Here is a 24,362-nt window from a genome sequence, read left to right as displayed (position 1 = left end):
TATGGAGACCTATACGGGAAAACCACTCTCAAAGTGGAAACCAGGTCTTCATAAAGAAAGTGCAGTTCAACAAACTACTTTAGAGAAGCTCAGGCAAAGATATGCACACATAATGCTAACTTCTGAAATTAACATGTTGAAGGCTAAGGTGTTGGATCTTGCTGAAAAATATCAAAAAGTTGAATTCAAAGTGCGTACTGATCATGCATACAAGGCTATGCAAACAATTCAAAAAATCTTAAAAGAATATTGATGATTGCTTGTGAAGATGAAAGAATGTTGAAGTGTGATGCTATAGAATAGTTTGTGCTGAAGATGAATGGATTTGAAGTACTTTAAGATGATTCTGCGAAACAACTTTTAAATGGTTTGTTAAATGTTATTGAACATCCTTTTGAATATTTTGTGAAATGCTTATGAACAACTGTTATTATCTTGTGTTGAATGATTAAGTAATAGAACAACTTCGCTTATTTCTGTCAGTTTTTTATATTGACAGATTTTCAAAGTTTATTTATGTTTATTCATAAATGAATACGAATATGATATATTCATTTATGATTAAATTAGGAGTAATATGTCAGCATAACAAAGTTCATATATGAATATAACAAATTTCACATATGAATATAACTAACTTATTAGTATAAACAAGTTTGCTTATTTATGTCATTTTTTTATATTCAAATATTTTCAAACTTTATTTTTATTTATTCATAAATGAATACGAATATGATATATTCATTTATGAATAAGTTCAAATTAATATGTTAGTATAACAAAGTTTATATATTAACATAAAAAAGTTCATATATGAATATACTTATTTATTAGTATAACAAATTTTACATATTTGTATTCATTTATGAATAATTTACAACATCAATATAACTTATTTTATAGTAATTTAAAAACAAATATCAACATATCAATTTACCATATCATTATAAATGTGTATTATTCATACATGAATATTATTGTTTATTGTTTTTATCTGCATATATTCATAATGAATAAAACCAAAAAACATTAAAAAAAAAACTAAAAAAATCCCTAACTGTCTTTTGCTGATTATCAGCTCCAACTCTTTCTGGATAAGTACGTAAATTGTGTGGAACTCGTTTTCCACATCCTGAACACATTCTATGTTCTTTTTTAGAATTTTCATATGCTACTTCACCTGCACTTGGAATTCTTTTCTTAATTCCAGAACCTTTATTGCTTTGAACTTCAGGAACATGAATATTAATCTCTTCTGGAATAGGAATAGTAACACCCAAAAGCTTGCATACAACTTCACCATCTGTCTTGCTTTTCAATCTAGGAGAAATATAATCACTCTCAAATTCCTTCAACAACATTTGTTGCTTCTCAGCAAACAAAGTCAATCTCTTTTTGTCATCTCTTACAATATTCAAACATGATTCAAAACTATAATATGAATCATTGACTAGCTTTACATTCTCACAATCACCTGAATCGGATTGAACAGAACTAAAACAATAATTTCTTGATATCACATCCTTTCTCCATCTCTTCAAAATGTACCTTTCAGGAATTTCTTTAACACCACATCTCATCATTATTGTAAAAGCATGTCTGCATAAAACACCCATACGCTTAAAATGTTCACAACTGCAATTTATTTCTTTTTCTTCAGCTTTTATTTCAACCTGATACAAAAACAAAATTTACACATTTATATTCATATAAGAATACTCATATCAACACTCATATATTCATATATTCATATAATATTCATATATGAATATAAGAATATTCTCGTATTCATATATGAATATTCATATATGAATATTCTCATATTCATATATGAATATTATTACATTTTTCATAAAAAAACTAGTAAAATTACCTTAAATTCATTTTTAAATTCACTTTTACTATTGTTGTGCTGCACAATGTAAACTTCCCAACCATCTTCAATACCAACATATGAGTATGTACAGAAAAAACATGCTTTATATATTTCTTTTTGCACCTCAAAAAATAATGTACTTGTATAAACCTTTGATGCTTGCAGTTCTATTTCTCAAGGTGTTTGCATTTTATATGATGCTTTCTTTGATGCCTTATCAAGATCTCGTTGAGTATTCCTTTGCTTCTGAATGGCAGTGTCGTAATTCATCATGAAACTCAAAAGTAAGTTCCCACTTTCTGAGTATGTATTAAAGAATGAATTCATACTCTCTGACCTCAATGTAGTCTTCATCAAACCACACATTGGAATATCACTAAAATATCCAGGTATCCATGAATCACGTATTGTAAACATGTCTTTAAACCATCTTGTGTCTTCAAGATTGAATTCCTTCATAAGCAAACCCCACTTCACCTCAAAAACATCAGGTTTCATATCAATGTCCCAAACAAGCTTTGAAAACCTTTTTCTAAAGTCTATGTTAGTAAATAAATCATATGATATCTGTATTTAAACAAAAATATTCATAAATGAATAAATAATAATAAGTAAAATAACAATCAATATTCATAAATGAATATACTAATAAGTAATATATTTGAAATATATTAAAATAATACCTTTTTTCAACTTTTTCATTATATGCCACATACATAATCGGTGCTTCGAATTACGAAACACATTCTCAACAGCTTGTTTTATTGTAGCATCTTGATCGGTTAAAACAAGTGTTGGTTCTTTCCCATGAGTTTTAAGAACTGCTTTAAGCAACCAAGAGTGAGACTCAATGCTTTCATTGCTTAGCAACCCAGATCCAATAGTAACCGAGTTTTTATGATGGTCAATAGCAGTAAACGGAACAAAAACCTTTCGATACCTAACACACAAAAAAAATGTTCATTAAAGTCAAATTTTGATGTATTAATAATTAAATATAAAAATATTCATATATGAATAAGATATAAACAAAAATAGATAAAATAACTTACTTGTTTGTTTGGAAAGTCGCATCAAACGAGATAACATCACCAAATTCAGCATAATATGCCTTCTCCATTTCATCAGCCCAAAACATACAGTCCAAAACATCATCTTGACAATTAAACTCAAATGAGTAATTTGGATAATGAGCTCGAAGGTCATTCATTGTGTTTACTATCATCTGGACATCTTTATAACCAATAACCCTATTGATATCTCTCCTTAAATTTTTATAGTCAACTACTTTTGGCTTTACAAACTCATACCCACCTCTCAAACTTGCCCTCAACTTATGAGCCATAGTTGGACCTATTTTTGATGTGGAAGCACACACAATAAACTCTTTTTCTAAATATGACATTTGTCTCGCTTTTTTTAAATCGCTTCTCTTCTCAAGTGGATGGTTGTGAAGTTCATCAAATTGAAAAACTTTATAATCTGGAGTTCCATACACAGATTCAAATATAATATTTGCTTGACAACCAATAGCTCTTGAATTTGAATTTCGTTTCCTCATAACACCACTTGCACCTAATGTGTCACAAGATTTCTTTTTCTGTTTACCACCACGATTAGATATAACATGTTTCTTCTTTATAATCTTGTTATCAAACCTTGACTGTGTACTCAGTCTAACATCAAAACCACCAATTTCAGCATACTCAGAATGCATTTTGATAGCCAACTTTAATGATTTGAAGATTAAACCCTTAAATGGAATAAGTTTAACAGGTACATCTGGCTTATAGACATGTTCTCCAATTATATTATCACAATATTGTGCATCATGTACTGAACTTGAAGATTCACCACCTAAAATAATAATGCATGAATAAAACAATAACATATATGAATACATCAAACTTATATAAATAAAACAAAAAATATTCATATATGAATAAAAACATTCATATATGAATACATAAGATTCATGAGGATTCAAAATATATAAAATAAAACATAACTTATTCATATATGAATAAAACGAAAAAAAAATAAAAAATACAAAATTACAATTATCACACGATTATTCATATATGAATAAGACAACAATTTATTCATATTAACATATTCATATGTAAATAAATGATAGTCAACAAAATTAAAAACAACAAAATAATTCAATAATCGATACCTTCAAAAAATGAGTTCTCAACATCTTCTTCTTCACTCTCACTCATAGAAGAATACAAATCACCATCAATAACACTAGAATTCGACATAATAAACCAAATGATCTATATAAATAAACAAAAACAATCTTAATATTGAATATAACGAATATATCTCACAAAAAAAGTCGTAAAGATGAAAACCTGGTTAATTACGAATATATCTCACCTCAACGTACAAAATATCTGAAAGAAACTCAATCATATATGATCAGATGATGTAATTAAGCAATCTCTCTCGGTACAGAGCGTAAAAACTACAATGATATATCCGATTAAAAATTAATTCAGCTCCGATTCGAAATAAATATCTCAAACTACTTAACAAAAATCCGATGAAATAACTCCAATACATATTCGAAACTTGATAATCTTGATAATGAACTCCGATTAAACAACATCAAAACGAAGATAATAAGCGTAATTCCAAACAAATTATAAAAAGAAATAATCTTGATAATGAACTCCGATCTATCCGATTCAAATGATATACATACCTGATCAAATCGGCGGAAACTGAATACGAAGTAGAAAACTGAAACACAAATGCGAAATTTACGATTAATGGAATGAATACGTATATTTGCTAACGAGTTATATAAAGAAAATAATCTTGATAATGAATTCCTCATATCCGATTCAAACGAGATAAAGATATCATCAAATTGGAAACTGATAACAATGAACAGGTAAGTTCTATGTAAAAAAGTTGCTAATTTACAAAGATACCCTCAATGAAAATGGACACGCGAATTTTTTTTAATTTGAACATGTTAGATAAATGATTGGCTGAGAATGATTCCCCCATTCTCAACCTTTTTTTGTCAATTGAACCTACCTCTATATATATATATATATATATATATATATATATATATATATATATATATATATATATATATATATATATATATATATATATATATATATAAGAAGAAACATTTGAGAACTCATAGTTTCTCGAGAACCTGAGAACTAAAAGTGGACATTTGGATTAAAAAAATTAAAGGCTAAGATCTATTATGGCACTTTTGTAAATAAGTGGACATAAAACACGGGAGGGTATCTCAAAAAAAATAACATAAGGACATTTTAGGGATTTAGAAATAATCCCCCAAATAAACCTATCCAGATCGATCCCTAATTATTTCTATCACTCATTCCCTTTTTCTGATTCTTCACTAACTCCATCGATCTCCTCCTTAATTCCATCGGCACCTCCCTACGCCTCCGCCTCCGCCTCCAATGCCCACCCCTACCTGTATCAATAACCAACACGGTCTTGTATTCATTGTTGTCGATCATCTCGAATTCATTAAAGGTGTTGTCTCTTCTCCTTCATCCATATGTCTGTAGAAGACCACTCATACATCGACCTACCATTCTCTTCATTGGAGATCGTCCATCCTCTCTCTCATTTATGTCAACCATCAATAATTCATCATTAATCGAAAAAAATCGATTAAGCTCATGGATCGCAAATATACGACTAGCTGGGAATCGATTTCTACAAAATCAATTTTTCAAAATTGATTGTCGATAGAGCTTTGGTATCGATTTTCTAGTCATGATATCAAGAAGTTAGGGCTTAAATCATTGAAGGTAATCTAAAATCGATTCATTTATGGATTTTTCTTTCCTCTATCGAGTCAACCAGTCACATACCCTGTGGTCTATTTTTCTGTCTTTACTTCTTCCTCTTAGTTTCTGTCTCTTATTTGACTATGTTTATGGCTAATTTATAGGTTTTGATGGATAGCTGTAACCACTTTCTAGAATTTATGAAGAGGAGTAGTTCTATTAGCCCTAAAATTGCTTATAAAACAGCAACTGCTTTGCAGATACGGTTAGATGAGCTTTAATAAATTCAACTATATATATATGAAACTAATATCTCATTCTTTGATAAAACTATTACGAAAAAAGATTTGCTAATTTCCTATATTTCTTCTTGCATTTGCAGATTTGCTCTTGATATTTACCTTTCTTCAACAACGTAAATTCAGTTGTTCTTATGTGTGCTTAGATTAATTTTCTAATCTCTTCATGTCATCTTCATTACAACAATGTCTTTGTACTTTGTTTTCTGGTCAGATCTTTATTCTGATCAACATACTGTGGCTCCTGCTACTTTCAGGAGCTCACCACTCTCCATATTTGCTTTAGGGGTAAGTAGTCTTAATAATTTCAATCTCTTAAGTCTTAATATGATGTGTTTGCCAATTTAAATGTCAAATGTCCGTTTTTGTTTCTTAATCTTTGAGCAATGTATTTCAATTATGTTTTTCTTTTTCATAGGTTTCATTTGGCTACTTCCTATCAGACCTTGGAATGATCATTTAGCTACTTCCTACCAGATTTCTTTTAAACTTAAACTACAATTCTAATGATGTTATAACTAATATCTCGTTCTTTGATAAAACTATAACGAAAAAAGATTTGCTAATTTCCTATATTTCTTCTTGCATTTGCAGATTTGCTCTTGATATTTACCTTTCTTCAACAACGTAAATTCAGTTGTTCTTATGTGTGCTTAGATTAATTTTCTAATCTCTTCATGTCATCTTCATTACAACAATGTCTTTGTACTTTGTGTTCTGGTCAGATCTTTATTCTGATCAGCATATTGTGGCTCCTGCTACTTTCAGGAGCTCACCACTCTCCATATTTAGTTTAGGGGTAATTAGTCTTAATAATTTCAATCTGTTAAGTCTTAATATGATGTGTTTGCCAACTTAAATGTCAAATGTCCGTTTTTGTTTCTTAATCTTTGAGCAATGCATTTCAATTATGTATTTCTTTTTCATAGGTTTCATTTGGCTACTTCCTATCAGACTTTGGAATGATCATTTAGCTACTTCCTAGGGGTGAGCAAACCCAAACCAAAAAACCGAGAAACCGACTAAAACCGACAAAACCGAAACCGAAGCAAAACCGACGGTTTGGGTTTGATATTTTTAGAAACCAAAGAATCGGGTTCGGTTTCGGTTTTTAACTAGAAACCGACCCATCCAACCCGAGAAACCGACTCATACTTAAAACCGACAAACCGGTCCATCCAACCCGAGAAACCACCCATACTTGATTGTGTTTTAGTTGTAATAGACTATTTCAGGCTTTAGTTGTAACTTGTAATGGACTATTTGTTGTAAGACTCATGTTTTTTGAATTAATTAACTTCAATTTGTTATTTTTTGAAGTATCTAACTTGTTGCTTCATTTATGGAAAATGGGTTAAAACCCAAAACCCATGGGTTTAAACCCAGAACCCGTGAGTGTATGGGTTGAACCCAAGAAACCGAAAAACCACCCAAACCGACCACAGAACCTGAGAAACCGAACCGACCAGAAACCGATCCTATTGGGTTCTAAAAACCAGAAACCGACCATTTATGGGTTGGTTGGGTTTGGGTCCAAAACCGACCCAAACCGACCCATTCACAGCCCTACTACGTCCTACCAGATTTCTTTTAAACTTAAACTACAATTCTAATGATGTTATAACTTACAATAAGTTTTTTTTGAAAAAAAAATGCAGTTTTTTGAAAAAATTGCAGTTTTTTAAAAAAAGTATTTTTTTTTCAAAAATTCATATTTTCTATAAAAAAATTTTAAAAATCTGCATATAAAAAAAACGAAAAATACTATTTTATAAAAAAATATGAAAATTTGATTTATGATGTAAATTTTTAGACATTTATATTAATATGTTAAATAACACAAAAAATTAAATATTAAATGAGATTGGTAAGATGATGATCATTTCCTTAATGAATTACTTTTGATCCAACGCTCCACTTTTAGTTCTCGGGTTCTCAGGAAACTATGAGTTCTCAACTGATCTCAACCCTATATATATATATATATATATATATATATATATATATATATATATATATATAGTGTGAGGTTCAACAGAGAACCATAATTAACCAAGGAACCATTGAGCGTCGAAAATCATAACGATCAACGGCCAAGAAAATAGATGTACACTTTTAAATTGGACGCACACACACCGAATTATACCAAAAAATTCACCCTTTACAAAAAACCCCACCACTTTTTTTCGTTTAAATTTTTTTAGGCAATGTGTTTTATCGGGAAAAAAAAAAAAAAAAAAAAAAAAAAAAAAAAAAAAAACTGAATATACCTTTGTTCACGATTTTTCGTCTTGTTTCCATAGAGATCCATGATGATATATAAATAACGAACTTTTTTTTTCAAAAATACTCACTTCATTTTCTTTGATAAAAAAAGTTGGGAAAATGACTTATTAAGGTAATTAACTTTTCGGTATGTTCACATCTGGGTAACTATCTGTTTTTTGTACACATCTAGGTAACAAATTTGTTGACGCAGCTTTCCGCGATTTTCGACACCCTCGATTTCTGCACCCAAGCCCCCGACGAAGGTTCTACGCTACCGAGATCCCCGAGAAGCTCGAAGACGCAGCTTTCCGCGGTTGAAGTTCCGCTCGACTCTAGTCCCACTCTCTTCAAACCGAAAAAGTGAGTTCATACCCCTCCTTTTCAAATCTTTTCATGTTTTAGGGGGGGGGGGGGGGGAATACAAGTATAATGCAAGAAAACGTATCGTTTTATATACACTTAAATGCAATAACTATCTTTACGTATAAAGTTTAGTATATCACCAAGTTATTTTCACCAAATAGAACATATTTTTGAAAAACTATAATGGGTATAGTTTGCGAGTTATTCATACATTCTTACGTATACATTTTGAAAAACGAAATACTTTTATCTAAAGGGAAATAAAGACTTTCTTATCGTAAATCTATTTATACTAAGTAATGTGAGATAGATTCAAACTTCAACGTACTCTTATGTATGCATTTCAAGTCCTGTATTATAAGCCATAATCTCTTGGAGGTAGAGTGTGATACTTGTGTATAGATCTATACGGGATTGACAACCCCGCACCTAAACTGTTAGCTACAGTTAGACCGGCAGGTCTGGGGTGACAAATGTCATAACAATACAACACCTGAAGAATGTTGTTACAGGCAGTATGTGTCAATAGTATGGTTATAAGACTCACATGAAAGTATAAAAACAAGCTTGATTTACGAGATTCATACATGCATTCGGTATTTACATTATTTCGAGTACAAAACTTATCTTTATCATTTAAATACGAAAGATACTAACTTCCGTCAACCTTGGGAACTTTTCAAACTATATGTGGAAAATATTGGATTTTCTGAAAACCACGTTCATCGATTTTCTTCCAAAAAGACATACTTTTCAGTACAAAACACTTATGAACTCACCAACTTTATTGTTGACGCTTTTTCGAAACCACTTGTATTTCTCAGGGAATCAGTAATACAGGTAACTACCAGCTTTTGAAGGAGGAACGTTAAGGGCGTTCATTATTAAACATTTTACGTCATCATATTGTAATATTCTTTTGGAAACATGTATAACGCAACAATGTACGTTTTTATTATATATATGATGGTTGTGTTACTTTCTTTACAATATTCAATTGTTATGATACTACGTGAAGTCATCCACCCCCGAATGTTTCCGCCATTCTGGTTTGGGGGTGTGACAGATTGGTATCAGAGTATTGTTTATAGTGAACTAAGTATATCGAACCACATAAGATATACAAACTATAAATGCAAAGGAGACCAAAAACCCTTTGACAAAACGTTTTCATAAACAAAATATTTTCTTTTAAAAATATACATTTTTACTCGCATGCATCGGTCTCGTATCATAACAAAATTTTCTAAAAAGTATTAAGACAAGTTGCGACACTACGATTGGGCCTCGAGGTATGTAATCAAATCGAGAATAAATGTAGCCTGATCAACTATATTTATCCTGGATTTGACCAACGTACGTCGAGGAATAGTCGTAGTGGACAACAAGTCAAAAACTTACCAAATAAAATTTTTAGACTCGCAAATTTGAAATACTATAGGAGAATTGTTATAAAATAATAGGACAAGGAAAAACCTGCACACCATAAGATGTAGTTAAGCTTAAAATGCCGTTAAATAGAAATTTATTTTCTTATAAAATTCTCATACCTCTATCCTAGTACAGAAAAATGGCTGGATTCCATTTACCGGGAGATCCCTACTACCCAAACCAAGGCAACGGCGGATGGATGGAAGAAGACCCGGAGGAAATCGAAGAAGAAGTCGAAGAAGAATTCGAAGTTGAAGTCGGAGAGGAATTTGAAGTTTACGAGGAGGTCGAGGAGGAAGAAGAAGCTACCGATGGAACAGACTCCGAGCCGGAAGTAATCAACCCTCCCGCTCCCCGTCCTCCCGAAGTCAGACCATATTACCCAGGTCCCATTCCCATTTGGGGAAGCCACCTCTACCATTGGAGCCATCAACTAGGAGTACGCCCTCCCTTCGGCATGTGTCGGGATTTTTACAATGTCAGTGGAGGAGGCTCAGCCGATCGAGCGCTTCCCGTCCTTGTGGGCACAATAGCCACCCAAAACTACCAGTCAGACATGCAAGCGGCCAGAATCTGTGAGGTCAATGCTGCTACACAGGGTAACGCCGCAGACATCCGTCGTCTGGACGGACTACACGAAAGTACCCAACTCCACACAGGAACGCTTCAAACCCAAATTGTGACATCACTGGCAGAAATAAGAGAGATGAAGGAACAACAAGCAGTTCTTGAAAGGCGCCTAATGGGAGTCAAACAGTCGGATGCCGAGTCTAGCTCCAAACGCACAACACGCCGCAAGTAGAACTTGCCCAACTCCAACAATTTTGATATAGAATAGGACCTCGGATAAAGTTTTTCTTATTTCCTTTGAACTTGTAATCGGAGACTTCTAGAAAGGTCAAATTTTCCTAAAATACAAAGCATAATGTAACACACCGTATGTGTGACATATATATAAATATGAAGTACTTCTTTACATACCTCTCGAAACTTATGGTATTATCTAAACTGTTATATCTACTTTGAACTAAAGTCAAAACAAATTACAAGATACAACTAACCCTCTAGAACACGATTGTCAAATCACTAGAAACTTATAGTGTTCATTATTATTTCTCTACCAGAACATGCCTCCTCGTAGATCAGCACGCAGAAACTCAGCTCCAACACCACCTCCACCACCTCCTTCAATTATGGATGCTGCTATGTTCCAAACCGCTGTAACCGCAGCGATGGCTCAAATGAGCAACAACGGGTCAGGAGGAGGAACAAACAGCTTTACGAATGGCTAAAGCCAAGGTCGTTCCAGAGTATGTACTTACAAAGACTTCACCAACGGAAAACCTGTTCCCTTTTATGGGACTGGGGGAGTGATGGCTCTATCCCAATGGATAGAGAAAACGGAAGTTGTATTCAAAATTTGCGCATGTCCTGAAGAAAGCAAAGTAAAATTTGCCGCTTTTACTTTCTCCGAACGAGACCTAACGTGGTGGAACGGCCACGTCAAGGCACTAACCCTAGTGGTGGCGAACTCCATGGGTTGGGAAAACTTGAAACGAATGCTTCTACGAGAGTACTGCCCAAGAGGCGAGATTCAGAAGCTTGAACAGGAACTGTGGGGCCTTACGATGGTAGGCTCGGACGTCGCGGGCTATACCAACAAGTTCAGTGACTTGATAATACTTTGCCCAGGAATGTTGATCCTGGAAAGCCAAAAGATGGAAAGGTATATCTGGGGACTATCACCCCAACTTCGAGGGAGTGTGTTAGCCTCCAAACCCATGACATTCGACAGCGCCAAGGAACTGGCGCAATCTCTCGTTGATCATGGTGTCTGTCAAGGCGTCACAACTATCGTCGTTGAACCAACCAAAGGGAACAACAACAACGGTAACAATGCCAACAACAACAGCAAGAAGAAATTATGGAACAAGATAAAGGGGCAAACTTTGCAAGAACCTTCAAAGAAACAAATGGTGGCGGTTCATGCCGCTACTGCTCCCACTACAACTCCTGCTACCCCTGCGCCAACAAAACAATATGCTGGGAATCTGCCAAAGTGCAGCAAATGCAACTACCATCACCACGGTAATTGTCGCGAAATGCACTGTAAAAACTGCGACAGGAAAGGGCGCACTGCCCGTTTCTTTAAGGCACCGGCGCGACCAATCACTCAAGTTCCTGGTACTGGGATAAGCCAGGCATGTTATGGGTGTGGAGAAATTAGGCACCTCAAGAGGGATTGCCCCAAGACAAAGAATGTTGGCGGTGTTGGGAGAGTGCTGGCGATAGGTCAAAATGAAGCAATAGCTGACCCCACGGTGGTTACGGGTACGTTTCTCCTCGACAACATTTATGCATGCATACTCTTTGAATGCGGTGCGGAGAGAAGTTTTGTGAGTCATAAATTCAAACACCTACTTAATCAAAAACCCCAACCACTCAATAAAATATTCACTGTAGAAATGGCAAACGGTAAAACGGAAAGCGCAAGCAATATGTACGTAGGGTGCACATTAAATTTAAATGAGCACTTATTTCAAATCGACCTTATGCCCATTTCAATAAGAAGTTTTGATGTCATCATCGGTATGGACTGGTTAAGTCTTCACCATGCCGATATACTTTGTCACGAAAGGGTCGTTCGCCTCAATCTGCCAAACGGCGAAACTCTTGTCATTTATGGTGACAAACCTAGTACAAATTTACAAATCGTCTCCTGTGTTAAAGCATGGAAATATCTTCGCAAAGAAAATCATGCCTTTCTAGCCCACGTAGTAGACCAGAAACAAGAACCGAAGAACATTAAAGACATTCTGGAAGTCTGCAACTTCCCAGGCATCTTCCCAGAAGATCTCCCAGGAATCCCACGAGAACGCCAAGTCGAGTTCAGAATCGACTTAATCCCCGGAGCTACTCCAGTAGCAAAGTCGCCTTACCGTCTAGCCCCAGCCGAGATGCAGGAACTGTCCAGTCAATTAAACGAGCTATTGAGCAAGGGCTTCATCAGACCGAGCTTCTCACCATGGGGAGCATCGGTCCTATTCATGAAGAAGAAGGACGGATCTTTTCGCATGTGCATCGATTACCGGGAACTAAACAAACTCACGATCAAGAACCGATATCCCCTACCGCGCATAGACGATTTGTTCGACCAACTACAGGGAGCAAGCTACTTCTCAAAAATCGATCTAAGATCCGGTTATCACCAACTGCGAGTACTGGAAGGAGACATCCCTAAAACGGCATTCTGAACACGCTATGGTCACTACGAGTTTGTAGTGATGCCCTTTGGATTGACAAATGCACCAGCAGTGTTCATGGACTTGATGAATCGGGTATGTCGTCCCTTCCTGGATAAATTCGTGATCGTGTTCATAGATGATATACTCATCTATTCAAGAAGCAAGGAAGAACACAGCCAACACCTTTGCCAAGTCTTGGAAACATTGAGGGCAGAAAAGCTATACGCAAAATTTTCAAAGTGTGAGTTTTGGATTCGGGAAGTAGATTTCCTAGGCCACGTAGTAAGCAAAGAGGGGATACACGTGGATCCTTCTAAGATCAAGGCAATAGAGAATTGGACGATCCCAAGAACCCCAACAGAAATCCGGCAATTTTTGGGACTCGCCGGATATTACCGAAGGTTCATACAAAACTTTTCGAAGATTGCTAAGCCACTTACTACCCTAACTCAGAAGAGCGTGACCTTCGACTGGGGAGAAAAACAAGACATCGCATTTCAAACACTAAAGCGAGCCTTATGTAGTGCGCCCATTCTAACCTTACCAGAAGGAACAGAAGACTTCGTGGTCTATTGTGATGCGTCAAACCAAGGACTTGGGTGTGTCCTGATGCAACGAGGGAAGGTCATCACCTACGCCTCAAGACAACTAAAGACACACGAAGTAAACTACACGACGCACGATCTCGAGCTAGGAGCAGTCGTTTTCGCTCTAAAGATATGGAGACACTATCTCTACGGCACGAAATGTACAGTCTTCACCGATGATAAAAGCCTCCAGCATATCCTCAACCAGAAAGAACTCAACATGAGACAAAGACGGTGGGTAGAACTACTAAACGATTACGAATGCAAAATTCGATATCATCCCGGAAAGGCTAACGTCGTGGCCAATGCACTCAGCCGGAAGGAATACTCGGGCCGCAGAGTGAAGTCTTTAACTATGACAATCCATTCATACCTGTCCACACAAATCAAGGAAGCCCAAGTAGAAGCCTTAAAATCTAAAAATGTGACAAAGGAAGCTTTAAGGGGAATGGATAAGAAGCTTGAAGTCAATAATGATGGAGTTCGTTACTTCATGGATCGGATCTGGACACTGAAGTTTGGCGGATTCAGAGAAGTCGTCATGAACGAAGCCCATAAGACACGTTACTCCATACATCCTGGCTCGGATAAGATGTATCTCGACCTCAAGAAACTGTACTGGTGGCCAAACATGAAAGCCGAAATTGCTACCTACATGAGCAAATGTCTGACGTGCGCCAAAGTCAAGGTGGAATACCAAAAGCCCTCAGGATTGTTGCAACAACCAGAAATACCCGAATAGAAGTGGGAACAGATAACCATGGATTTCATAACCAAATTACCCAAGACAGCAAGCGGACTCGACACCATCTGGGTGATCGTCGACAGGTTAACTAAATCAGCGCACTTCCTACCAATCAAAGAAATGGATAAATTGGAGAAACTAACTAGAACATACCTCAGATAGATCGTACGGTTGCATGGTGTTCCCATATCCATTATCTCGGACCGAGATAGTAGATTCACCTCAAGGTTCTGGCAGTCGCTGCAAAAATATATAGGAACAAGACTAGACATGAGTACTGCTTATCACCCGCAAACAGACGGTCAGAGTGAGAGAACCATACAAACCCTAGAAGATATGTTGAGATCTTGCGTAATCGATTTTGGCAAAGCATGGGATACCCATCTACCCTTGGTCGAGTTCTCGTACAACAATAGCTACCACACTAGCATCAAGGCTGCCCCGTTTGAAGCCCTCTACGGCCGTAAATGCAGATCACCTCTGTGTTGGGCTGAAGTAGGGGACACGCAGCTAGCAAAAGGGCAAGCAACAGACAACACGCTCACTGGGCCAGAAATTATAAGGGAAACTACGGAGAAGATTGTTCAGATCCGGGAACGACTAAAAGCATCAAGGGACAGACAAAAGAGTTACGCAGATAAGAGATGGAAACCCTTGGAATTCCAGGTTGGAGACCGTGTCCTGCTAAAAGTTTCACCCTAGAAAGGATTAATACGTTTTGGAAAGCGTGGAAAACTAAACCAAAGATACATTGGACCATTCGAGATCCTTGCCAGGATCGGTCCGGTGGCTTACAAACTTCGATTACCTCAGGAACTCCACAACGTACACCCTACCTTTAACGTATCAAACCTAAAGAAGTGCTTGTCCGATGAGACCCTTGTCATCCCTCTAGACGAAATTGCAATAACTGAGAATCTCTAATTCGTGGAAGAACCAGTAGAGATCATGGATCGGGAAATTAAAAGGACTAAACAGAGTCGCATACCTATTGTAAAGGTCCGCTAGAACGCCAAGCGATGACGTGAATACACCTGGGAACGCGAGGATTAGATGAAACAAAAGTACCCATATCTTTTCCCTAACTCGTGAACTCAATCTTAGATTAAATTTCGGGACAAAATTCCCCTAATGGGGGGATGATGTGACAACCCTATATTTTTCCAAAAGCAATGTAACACTCAAAATGCAAATACAACAAAAACTATTTGGAATCAACGAAATTAAGCTCAAAAATAAAGTGTTCAAATATCTGAATTGGGATGCATCAAATGCTAGATATCGTGCCAAGGTTTCCAAAAACATAAAGAACATTCGAAACCGAGTTATATTAAAAAAACTATAACCACTCAAATATTTACGACACACCCGGTAAAACACTATTTAACGTAAAAGGTGAAATTACAATAAAATGCATTTTAGCCTTAAGTATCTAAACAAAAGTTGTAGAGTTCGTTAAACTGTAAACGTACATAAAAAGATCGCCCAAATTGGACCTCGTATGAAGAAGTTACGAATTTTCTAAGTTTCGTAACAGTAGTAGAGGGCTAAAAACTCGAATTGAAGACCGAGCGATATTTAGCTAACGCAACCTAAACGAAAGTTGAAGGTCTCCACAGTAGGAGTAAGATGATAAAAAGACAAACGAAAACCGACGTCGGATAAAGAAACTATGAATTTTTAATGGTCTTTAGCAGTCCCGGCCTATTAAAAACATAGCATTAAAAATAAAGTCAAAACTAGCCGACAGAGTCTAAATGAAAGTTGTAGAGCATAATCTCACCTACGCGTGGATATAAAGAACGCGAAAAACGGAGCCCGTACGCGAAAGTTACGGAATTTAGAAGATAGAAGCCAGGATTACGCCCAGCGTACTCAGGTGCAGGGTCGAGTCCCATCGGCTGCAGCTCTATGCCTAGCTAGACTCGATTCGTAAGCCATGACGCAAAGTTACGCCTAGCGTAACCGAAGTATGCCCAGCGTAACGCGTACGCCCAGCGTACTCCGGTAGTACGCCCAGCGTACTCGCAATTTCAGCCCTATAAATAGAAGGCATAAGCTCCAGATTTTAGCACACATTCTCAAACTCACACTTACTCTCACGCACTTTCAAGCACCAGAGGCCGTCCCGACACCCTCGATTTCTGCACCCGAGCCCCCGACGAAGGTTCTACGCTACCGAGATCCCCGAGAAGCTCGAAGACGCAGCTTTCCGCAGTTGAAGTTCCGCTCGACTCTAGTCCCACTCTCTTCAAACCGAAAAAGTGAGTTCATACCCCTCCTTTTCAAATCTTTTCATGTTTTAGGGGGGGGGGGGGGGGGGGGAATACAAGTATAATGCAAGAAAACGTATCGTTTTATATACACTTAAATGCAATAACTATCTTTACGTATAAAGTTTAGTATATCACCAAGTTATTTTCACCAAATGGAACATATTTTTGAAAAACTATAATGGGTATAGTTTGCGAGTTATTCATACATTCTTACGTATACATTTTGAAAAACGAAATACTTTTATCTAAAGGGAAATGAAGACTTTCTTATCGTAAATCTATTTATACTAAGTAATGTGAGATATATTCAAACTTCAACGTACTCTTATGTATGCATTTCAAGTCCTGTATTATAAGCCATAATCTCTTAGAGGGAGAGTGTGATACTTGTGTATAGATCTATACGGGATTGACAACCCCGCACCTAAACTGTTAGCTACAGTTAGACCGGCAGGTCTGGGGTGACAAATGTCATAACACTACAACACCTGAAGAATGTTGTTACAGGCAGTATGTGTCAATAGTATGGTTATAAGACTCACACGAAAGTATAAAAACAAGCTTGATTTACGAGATTCATACATGCATTCGGTATTTACATTATTTCGAGTACAAAACTTATCTTTATCATTTAAATACGAAAGATACTAACTCCCGTCAACCTTGGGAACTTTTCAAACTATATGTGGAAAATATTGGATTTTCTGAAAACCACCTTCATCGATTTTCTTCCAAAAAGACATACTTTTCAGTACAAAACACTTATGAACTTACCAACTTTATTGTTGACGCTTTTTCGAAACCACTTGTATTTCTCAGGGAATCAGTAATACAGGTAACTACCAGCTTTTGAAGGAGGAACGTTAAGGGCGTTCATTATTAAACATTTTACGTCATCATATTGTAATATTCTTTTGGAAACATGTATAATGCAACAATGTACGTTTTTATTATATATATGATAGTTGTGTTACTTTCTTTACAATATTCAATTGTTATGATACTACGTGAAGTCATCCACCCACTAAAGATGAAGAGACACTAGGTTATGGTGTTGGTTCGCCATAGTTAAAGTACCAAAAAAAGAAGGATGGTGAAGACGTCGATGTTACTAAGATGGAAAAGAAATAGAAGTTTGGGAGAATGAGAGATGGGATGGTGACCGGTAAGACCCAAATTAAATTTCTCAAATGTAGTTTCAGGTTTACGGTGAGAAGATACATATATGTGGGGTCTATTAATTTTTTAAATATATAAAAAAATACATAAATAAGAAAATTAATTAAAAAATAAATTAATAAGGGCACAATAGTATTTTTAGGTAAGACAAGGACCAAACGCGTAACAAAAATAAACAATAGGTACCATCCGAATTAAATTTCTTAAATGTGGATTGAGGTTTATGGTGAGGAGATACAGATATGTGGGGTCTTTTTGTTTTTTTAAAATATAAAAAAAATACATAAATAAGAAAATTAATTAAAAAATAAATTAATAAGGGCAAAATAGTCTTTTTAGGTATGACGTGGACCAAACGCGTAACAAAAATAAACAGTATGGACCATCTGAGTTAAAAAAAAAAAGTTAAGGACCAAAAACACAAATTCCCCCAAACCACAGGACCATTCGTGTAATTTACTTTTATTTTTCTTTTTGTTCATATTTGGGTAACTATTTTTTTTATACACAACTAGGTAACGAACTTGTTGAAAGCGTTCACAACTAAGATTTAACCTGCAGATCATAATGGTCATATGTGAACACTTCCAACAAATTTGTTACCTAAATGTGTACAAAAAAAAGATAGTTACCAAGATGTGAACATACCGAAAAGTTAATTACCTTAATAAGTTATTTTCCCAAAAAAGTTCAGGTCTATTTTTTTATAGAAAAAAATTAATAAATATATCAAAATTCATATTTTTTGTACTTTTTAAAACATAGATTCATATTCAAGTTAAAAAAAACAAATAACAAAAAAAAACGATATTTTAGTTCAGATTCACATTGTGAACCTGTTCAGATTCATGTTGTAAACATGTTCATATACACATTGTGAACCTCCTCAGATTCACAGTGTGCATAATAATAAGACAGATTTACAGTGTGAATCTGAACTGATCTGAGCTTTTTCACATTATGAATGTTAAAATTTGAAATATTTACAATTCAGATTCATATTGTGAATCTACACTGATCGAGGTTTTTTTCTTGTGAACCTTCTCAGATTCACAGTGTGCATAATAGTAATTCAGATTCACAATGTGAATCTGAACTGTTCGAGATTTTTCATATTGTGAATGTTAAAAACTGCAATATTTACAGTTTAGGTTCACAGTGTGAATCTACATTGTTCGAGGGTTTTTTTTAATCGGTGTTGATGTTTATTAATAGAGTACAAAAAATTAATATTTTTGGTATAATTAGTTTTTTTGTTATAAAAATAAACTTAAATATTGAAAAAAACTAAGAAAATTAAGTGGGTTTTTTTTCGAAAAAAAAAATCGTTTTTTTATATATCAGTTTACAACCCTTCATTTTGTCGTTGATCGCTTTAAATTCCGACGTTTTGGATTGGTTCCTTGGTTTCTTGATTAATAGTTGTTCTCTATTGAACTTTTCCATATATATATATATATATATATATATATATATATATATATATATATATATATAAGGCGAATGTCGCGCGTTGCGCAGAAACATCTATATAACTGAAATCTTTACATGTTTTTTTAAATATAACAATAATGTTATTGTTAAATTTGATATAATAATTCGTATATTAAGGAGATATAATATATTGATTTTTTTGAAAAGTCAATTACACGAATGGTCCCGATGGTTTGGGGTGATTTGCGCGCTTGGTCCCTAACTTATTTTTTTAACTCGAAAGGTCCCTACTATTTGTTTCTGTTACGCGCTTTGTCCATACTGTTTGTTTTTGTTACGCGTTTGGTCTCTGTCTTACCTAAAAAGACTATTATTAAATAGGAGAAAATTGTGGGGTAGGTAAGGTAAGGTGAATGGGTGGGGTTGGAGTGTGTTTATTTAAATAAATTAGAAAATCAAAAGAACAAATAGTTATTTTAGGTAAGACAGTGACCAAGTGTTTAAGAAAAACAAATAGTAAGGACCTTCCGAGTTAAAAAATAAGTCAGGGACCAGACACGCAAATTACTCTAAACCATAGGGACCATTCACGTAATTTACTCTAATTTGAATTATATGATAATATATACATCTATTAAAACTATATAATCTCAATCTTTTGAATGATATCTACCCGCGGGTTACTCATGAATAAAATAAAATATAATATATAGTTTAATGTTATTTATAGTTGTAGTTATTATTAATTGATTTTTTAAAATTTATTTGTTTAACGTTTTGATTTCTATCATTGTAATTATTTAAAACATCAAACAATTTTTTAAAGGTAACAATATAATCATTTATATAGAGTTATTTTTAACTATTGTTATTGTAAGTTATTTTAAGCTAACTATTTTTAAAAAATTACAATTATAAAAATATCTTTAGGAAATATTTTAGTTAAATTGATATTACAATTTAGTTTTTTTCATTTAGTTCTACAATTTATCATTTTTAACTATTCATAAAATATTTTTTTGAAGTTTTTAAGTGGAACTAAAATTTATATTGAAATTGACCGTGGAATGTTATATTTAAATTAACAATTTAAGTATTTTGTCCAAACTGTTCAAAAGTTGTAGCTTAAATTGATAATGTTTTACATACAACAACATATTAAATCTATTAAATTAAGTATAATATGCTAAAAGTTAAAGACATAACTTTATAAGTAGAAGTAAAAATATTATTTTAATATTAAAATTTATTTTATATATGATTACATTTTAGGTTTGATACATATTTAACTTTATTAACCAACTTATAATCATTATTTGAAAGACACTACAATTTATCACGTTTAACTATTTATAAAATATTATTTACGTTGTTTAAATTGAACTAATATTATATTTAAGTTGATCATGTAAGGTTATATTTAAATTAACAATTTAAGTATTTTATACAAATTATTCAAAAGTTGTAGGTTTGAAATGATAATGGTTTGCATACAATAACATATTAGACCTAATAAATTAACTATAATATGTTAAAAGTTAAAAACAAAACTTTATAAGTAGAAGAAAATATATTCTTTTAATATTGAAATTTAGTTTATATATGATTACATTTTAGGTTTTATATTTATTTAACCTGATTAACCAACTTATAATCATTATTAGAAAGAAATTGACAAGTCATGGGAGTTTCAAATGAATGTGGTGAAAAGAAAAATGTTAGCTTTATAAGTATGTATGATGATGTATGATAATGTAATGATATATATATATATATATATATATATATATATATATATGGTTGAGATCAGTTGAGAACTCATAGTTTCCCGAGAACCTAAGAACTAAAGATGGAGCATTGGATCAAAATCAAATCATTAAGGGCATGATCGTCATCTACCAATCCCACTTAATTTTTTATATTATTGGAAATATTAATAAAAAGCTCTCAAATTAACATTATAAAACAAAATTTTAGATTTTTTTATAAAAAAAAATAATTTTCGTTTTTTGTTTAAACTGCAGATTTTTTTAACTTTTCTGGAAAGCATAAATTTTTAAAAAATTTGAATTTTTTTTAAAATGCAATTTTTTCAACAAAAAACTATAATTTTTTTGAAAAAAAAATAAACTGCAAATTTTTTAATAAAACAGTAATTTTTTTTAAAAAAACTGTAATTTTTTCAAAAAAAAAAAGAACTGCATATTTTTCTATAATACTGCAATTTTTTTCAAAAAAAGTGCAACTTTTTCAAAAAAAAAACTACAATTTTTTTTTAATAAAGCTACATTTTTTTAAAAAATATATAAATTTTTAAAAACCAGTAAATTTATTTAAAAAACTAGAATATTAAAAAAAAATCTCTAATTTTTTTAACAAAAAAAATCAACATTTTAGGTGCATATATTTCATATTTTTTTCAAATGAATATATGCATATTTCTTATACTAAAATATTCGTAAGTAAATCATAAAAATTCTCATTTTTATTAATCAATCTATAAACATAATAGTACAAGTATTTTATTCGATACAAAATAAAATATAAAAAAATAAAAAAATGCTACGAAGATTCACAATGTTATCATTTCGTCATGTCAAGATTTTCATATTTTCTTCAATCTATCACTTTTCACCTCTTCAATATTTTCCACAAATTCTTCAAAGTCGACAGGAAAATTAAAAAAAATTTGATTAATGCAAGAATACTCACAAAAATGCACATGCATATATCATATAAGATTTACATGTGATTCATATGTGAATTACATGTGAATCACATGTAATTCATATATGAATCACTTCTGAATTACATGTGATTTATATGTAAATTACATATGTATCACACGTAACTCATATGTGATTCACTTGTGATTTACATGTGAATCACATGTAATTCATATGTGAATCACTTGTGACATGTGATTCACTTGTGATTTACATGTGAATCACATGTAATTCATATGCGATTTACTTGTGATATATTGGTAACATGAAACAAATTAAAATAAACTATATGGTTAGAAAAAAATAAACAATTAATATGATTTACATGTGAATCACAAGTGATTCACATGTAAATCACAAGTGATTTATGAAGCTTAATATTGAAGCAATTAAAATAAACTATATGGTTAGAAAAAAAATAAATAATTAACATGATTTACATGTGAATTACATGTACATCAACAAATGATTCACATGTAAATCACAAATGATTCACATGTGTCACAAGTGATTCACATGTGAATCACAAGTGATTCACATGTAAATCTCTTTATTCATCATCATTTTTCTATATAAACTTTTTGATATTATGTGAGAATTACCTGAAATCTAAGAAATCTGCAATTGTAGAAAGCTCTCACAACTATAGCTTGATAGGAACCTGAATAGAAAATTTTGAATGATATTTGTGACACATCACACATACATTCTTCACAATCTGATTTGTATCTAATCTGGAAAAAAATATATCAAGAACATAAAGTTTTTTACAGAAATTATCATTGGAAAAATGAGTATTTGTTTCTTAATCAAATACCAGATTAAGACTATGACAACGCCAAATCCATTCACAATCAAGAGGAACAACTAAAGGCCCTTCAATGATTTTAGACTCTAAATGTTTAGCAAGCAATGGAAGCCAACATGCATTGTACCTGAAACTAGTTTTTTTCATTAAATTATAAGTTTTTGTTACTAAAAAATTAATAATCAGTTGAGTTACCTATAGATTGCCCATTGCAATGTCTGGCCTTGATAAAGCCAACGGTTTCTGTCTACAACTGCAAGAAATTGCAGCTGAAGCTTATCAGCACTCAAAAGATCTTCACTGATAAAGATACTCTGTGTTGCATTCCATTCATACTCGTGTTCTGCGTCCATTTTGATACACACCTAGAAATCAAGATGAATACAAGTAAGAAATCTATTGGTTTTTGTCAATATAAGATGAGTGTTGCTACCAATGTGAAAAACTCTAAAAGAGCCCCACCATATCCAAAAATAGGCCTGTAACTACAATTAAGATAAGAACAGATCAAAATTATCTTACAAACCACTTCTTCTTTACTTATGACATAAAGCACGACTTAACAGAAAAAGTAAATGTCGATTTCCAAGTTAACTTCTAATAGTTAACAAATATTTCCCTAATTTGGCATTGTAGCATCATCTTTAGTGATTAGCTGGCCAGAAAAATCTTGCCAATCATTTGATTTGGAAATATCTTCAGGTGGTAGGTCACAAGAACCATAGTCAATAGGATGAAATTACCAATACAGAAGCACAATTAACAAAGGTAAAGGGTGAAAACATTCTTTGAAGCATTTCAACAAACATGTTGTGTGCTAAAAACAAACAAAAGATATTTTCCAACTCTGAACGGTTGAAAATCCATCAAGGTGAAGGAAACTAATACAATATTCAAGATTAGAGAAAGAAAATAGGAAACAAGCAATGGTAGAATAAATGAAGAACACTTATCCTTTTCTCCTTCTGTTATCTAATTAGTAGTTGCGCAGAATAGAGTTCTTAAGAGGAAGAACAATTTGATATTCTATCGATCATCTACAAATTCCTTAATTCTTCTATTTCTCCTTTTACAAAGGTGTTGGTTTCATCTAGTAAACTTCCAATACGCAGAAAGTAAAGGCAGTAGGTCAGATCGAAGCCAACATGATTGAATCAAAAAAAAATCAAAAATTGATATAGATATGAAGGCGTTTACCAAATCAGATCGATATGTAGGAGAAACATATCCGGTGATGAAGGTGCAACAACAGAGGAAGAAGAGATATCTCGATCGTAATGGAGTAGTCCGATGATGATAGAGAAACAAGGGAGAACGGATGTGCAATA

General features: G+C 33.4%; 1 protein-coding gene across 1 annotated transcript; it reads right to left on the bottom strand.

The window, feature by feature from the left end:
- Nucleotides 1-961: 961 nt before the first annotated feature.
- On the bottom strand, nt 962-23,387 carry LOC145099826 (protein FAR1-RELATED SEQUENCE 5-like). Its single transcript, XM_079037330.1, has 12 exons — nt 23,230-23,387; nt 23,044-23,161; nt 22,933-22,960; nt 22,829-22,887; nt 4,590-4,627; nt 4,272-4,278; nt 4,056-4,158; nt 2,929-3,733; nt 2,621-2,816; nt 2,090-2,443; nt 1,059-1,673; nt 962-994 (listed from the first exon to the last, which is right to left on the bottom strand). Exons 1-12 carry the CDS (start codon nt 23,385-23,387, stop codon nt 962-964), a joined length of 2,514 nt encoding a protein of 837 aa, XP_078893456.1.
- Between the last annotated feature and the right edge of the window lie 975 nt (nt 23,388-24,362).

The sequence above is a fragment of the Lactuca serriola genome, chromosome 4 (assembly GCF_051521515.1).
Source record: "Lactuca serriola cultivar US96UC23 chromosome 4, Lser_US96UC23_V15, whole genome shotgun sequence".
NCBI classification, from domain to species: domain Eukaryota; kingdom Viridiplantae; phylum Streptophyta; class Magnoliopsida; order Asterales; family Asteraceae; genus Lactuca; species Lactuca serriola.
Note: the sequence above shows the minus strand (reverse complement) of the source record. Positions and strands in the feature narration are given on the sequence as shown.

Excerpts from the sequence above, each read along its gene's own strand:
- LOC145099826 (XM_079037330.1), bottom strand. The coding sequence starts at position 23,387 with ATGGACGCAGAACACGAGTATGAATGGAATGCAACACAGAGTATCTTT. Across the intron at positions 2,817-2,928 it reads GCGACTTTCCAAACAAACAA|GTATCGAAAGGTTTTTGTTC; the intron begins GTAAGTTATTTT and ends TTTGTGTGTTAG. Across the intron at positions 995-1,058 it reads CTGATAATCAGCAAAAGACA|ATAAAAACAATAAACAATAA; the intron begins GTTAGGGATTTT and ends GAATATATGCAG.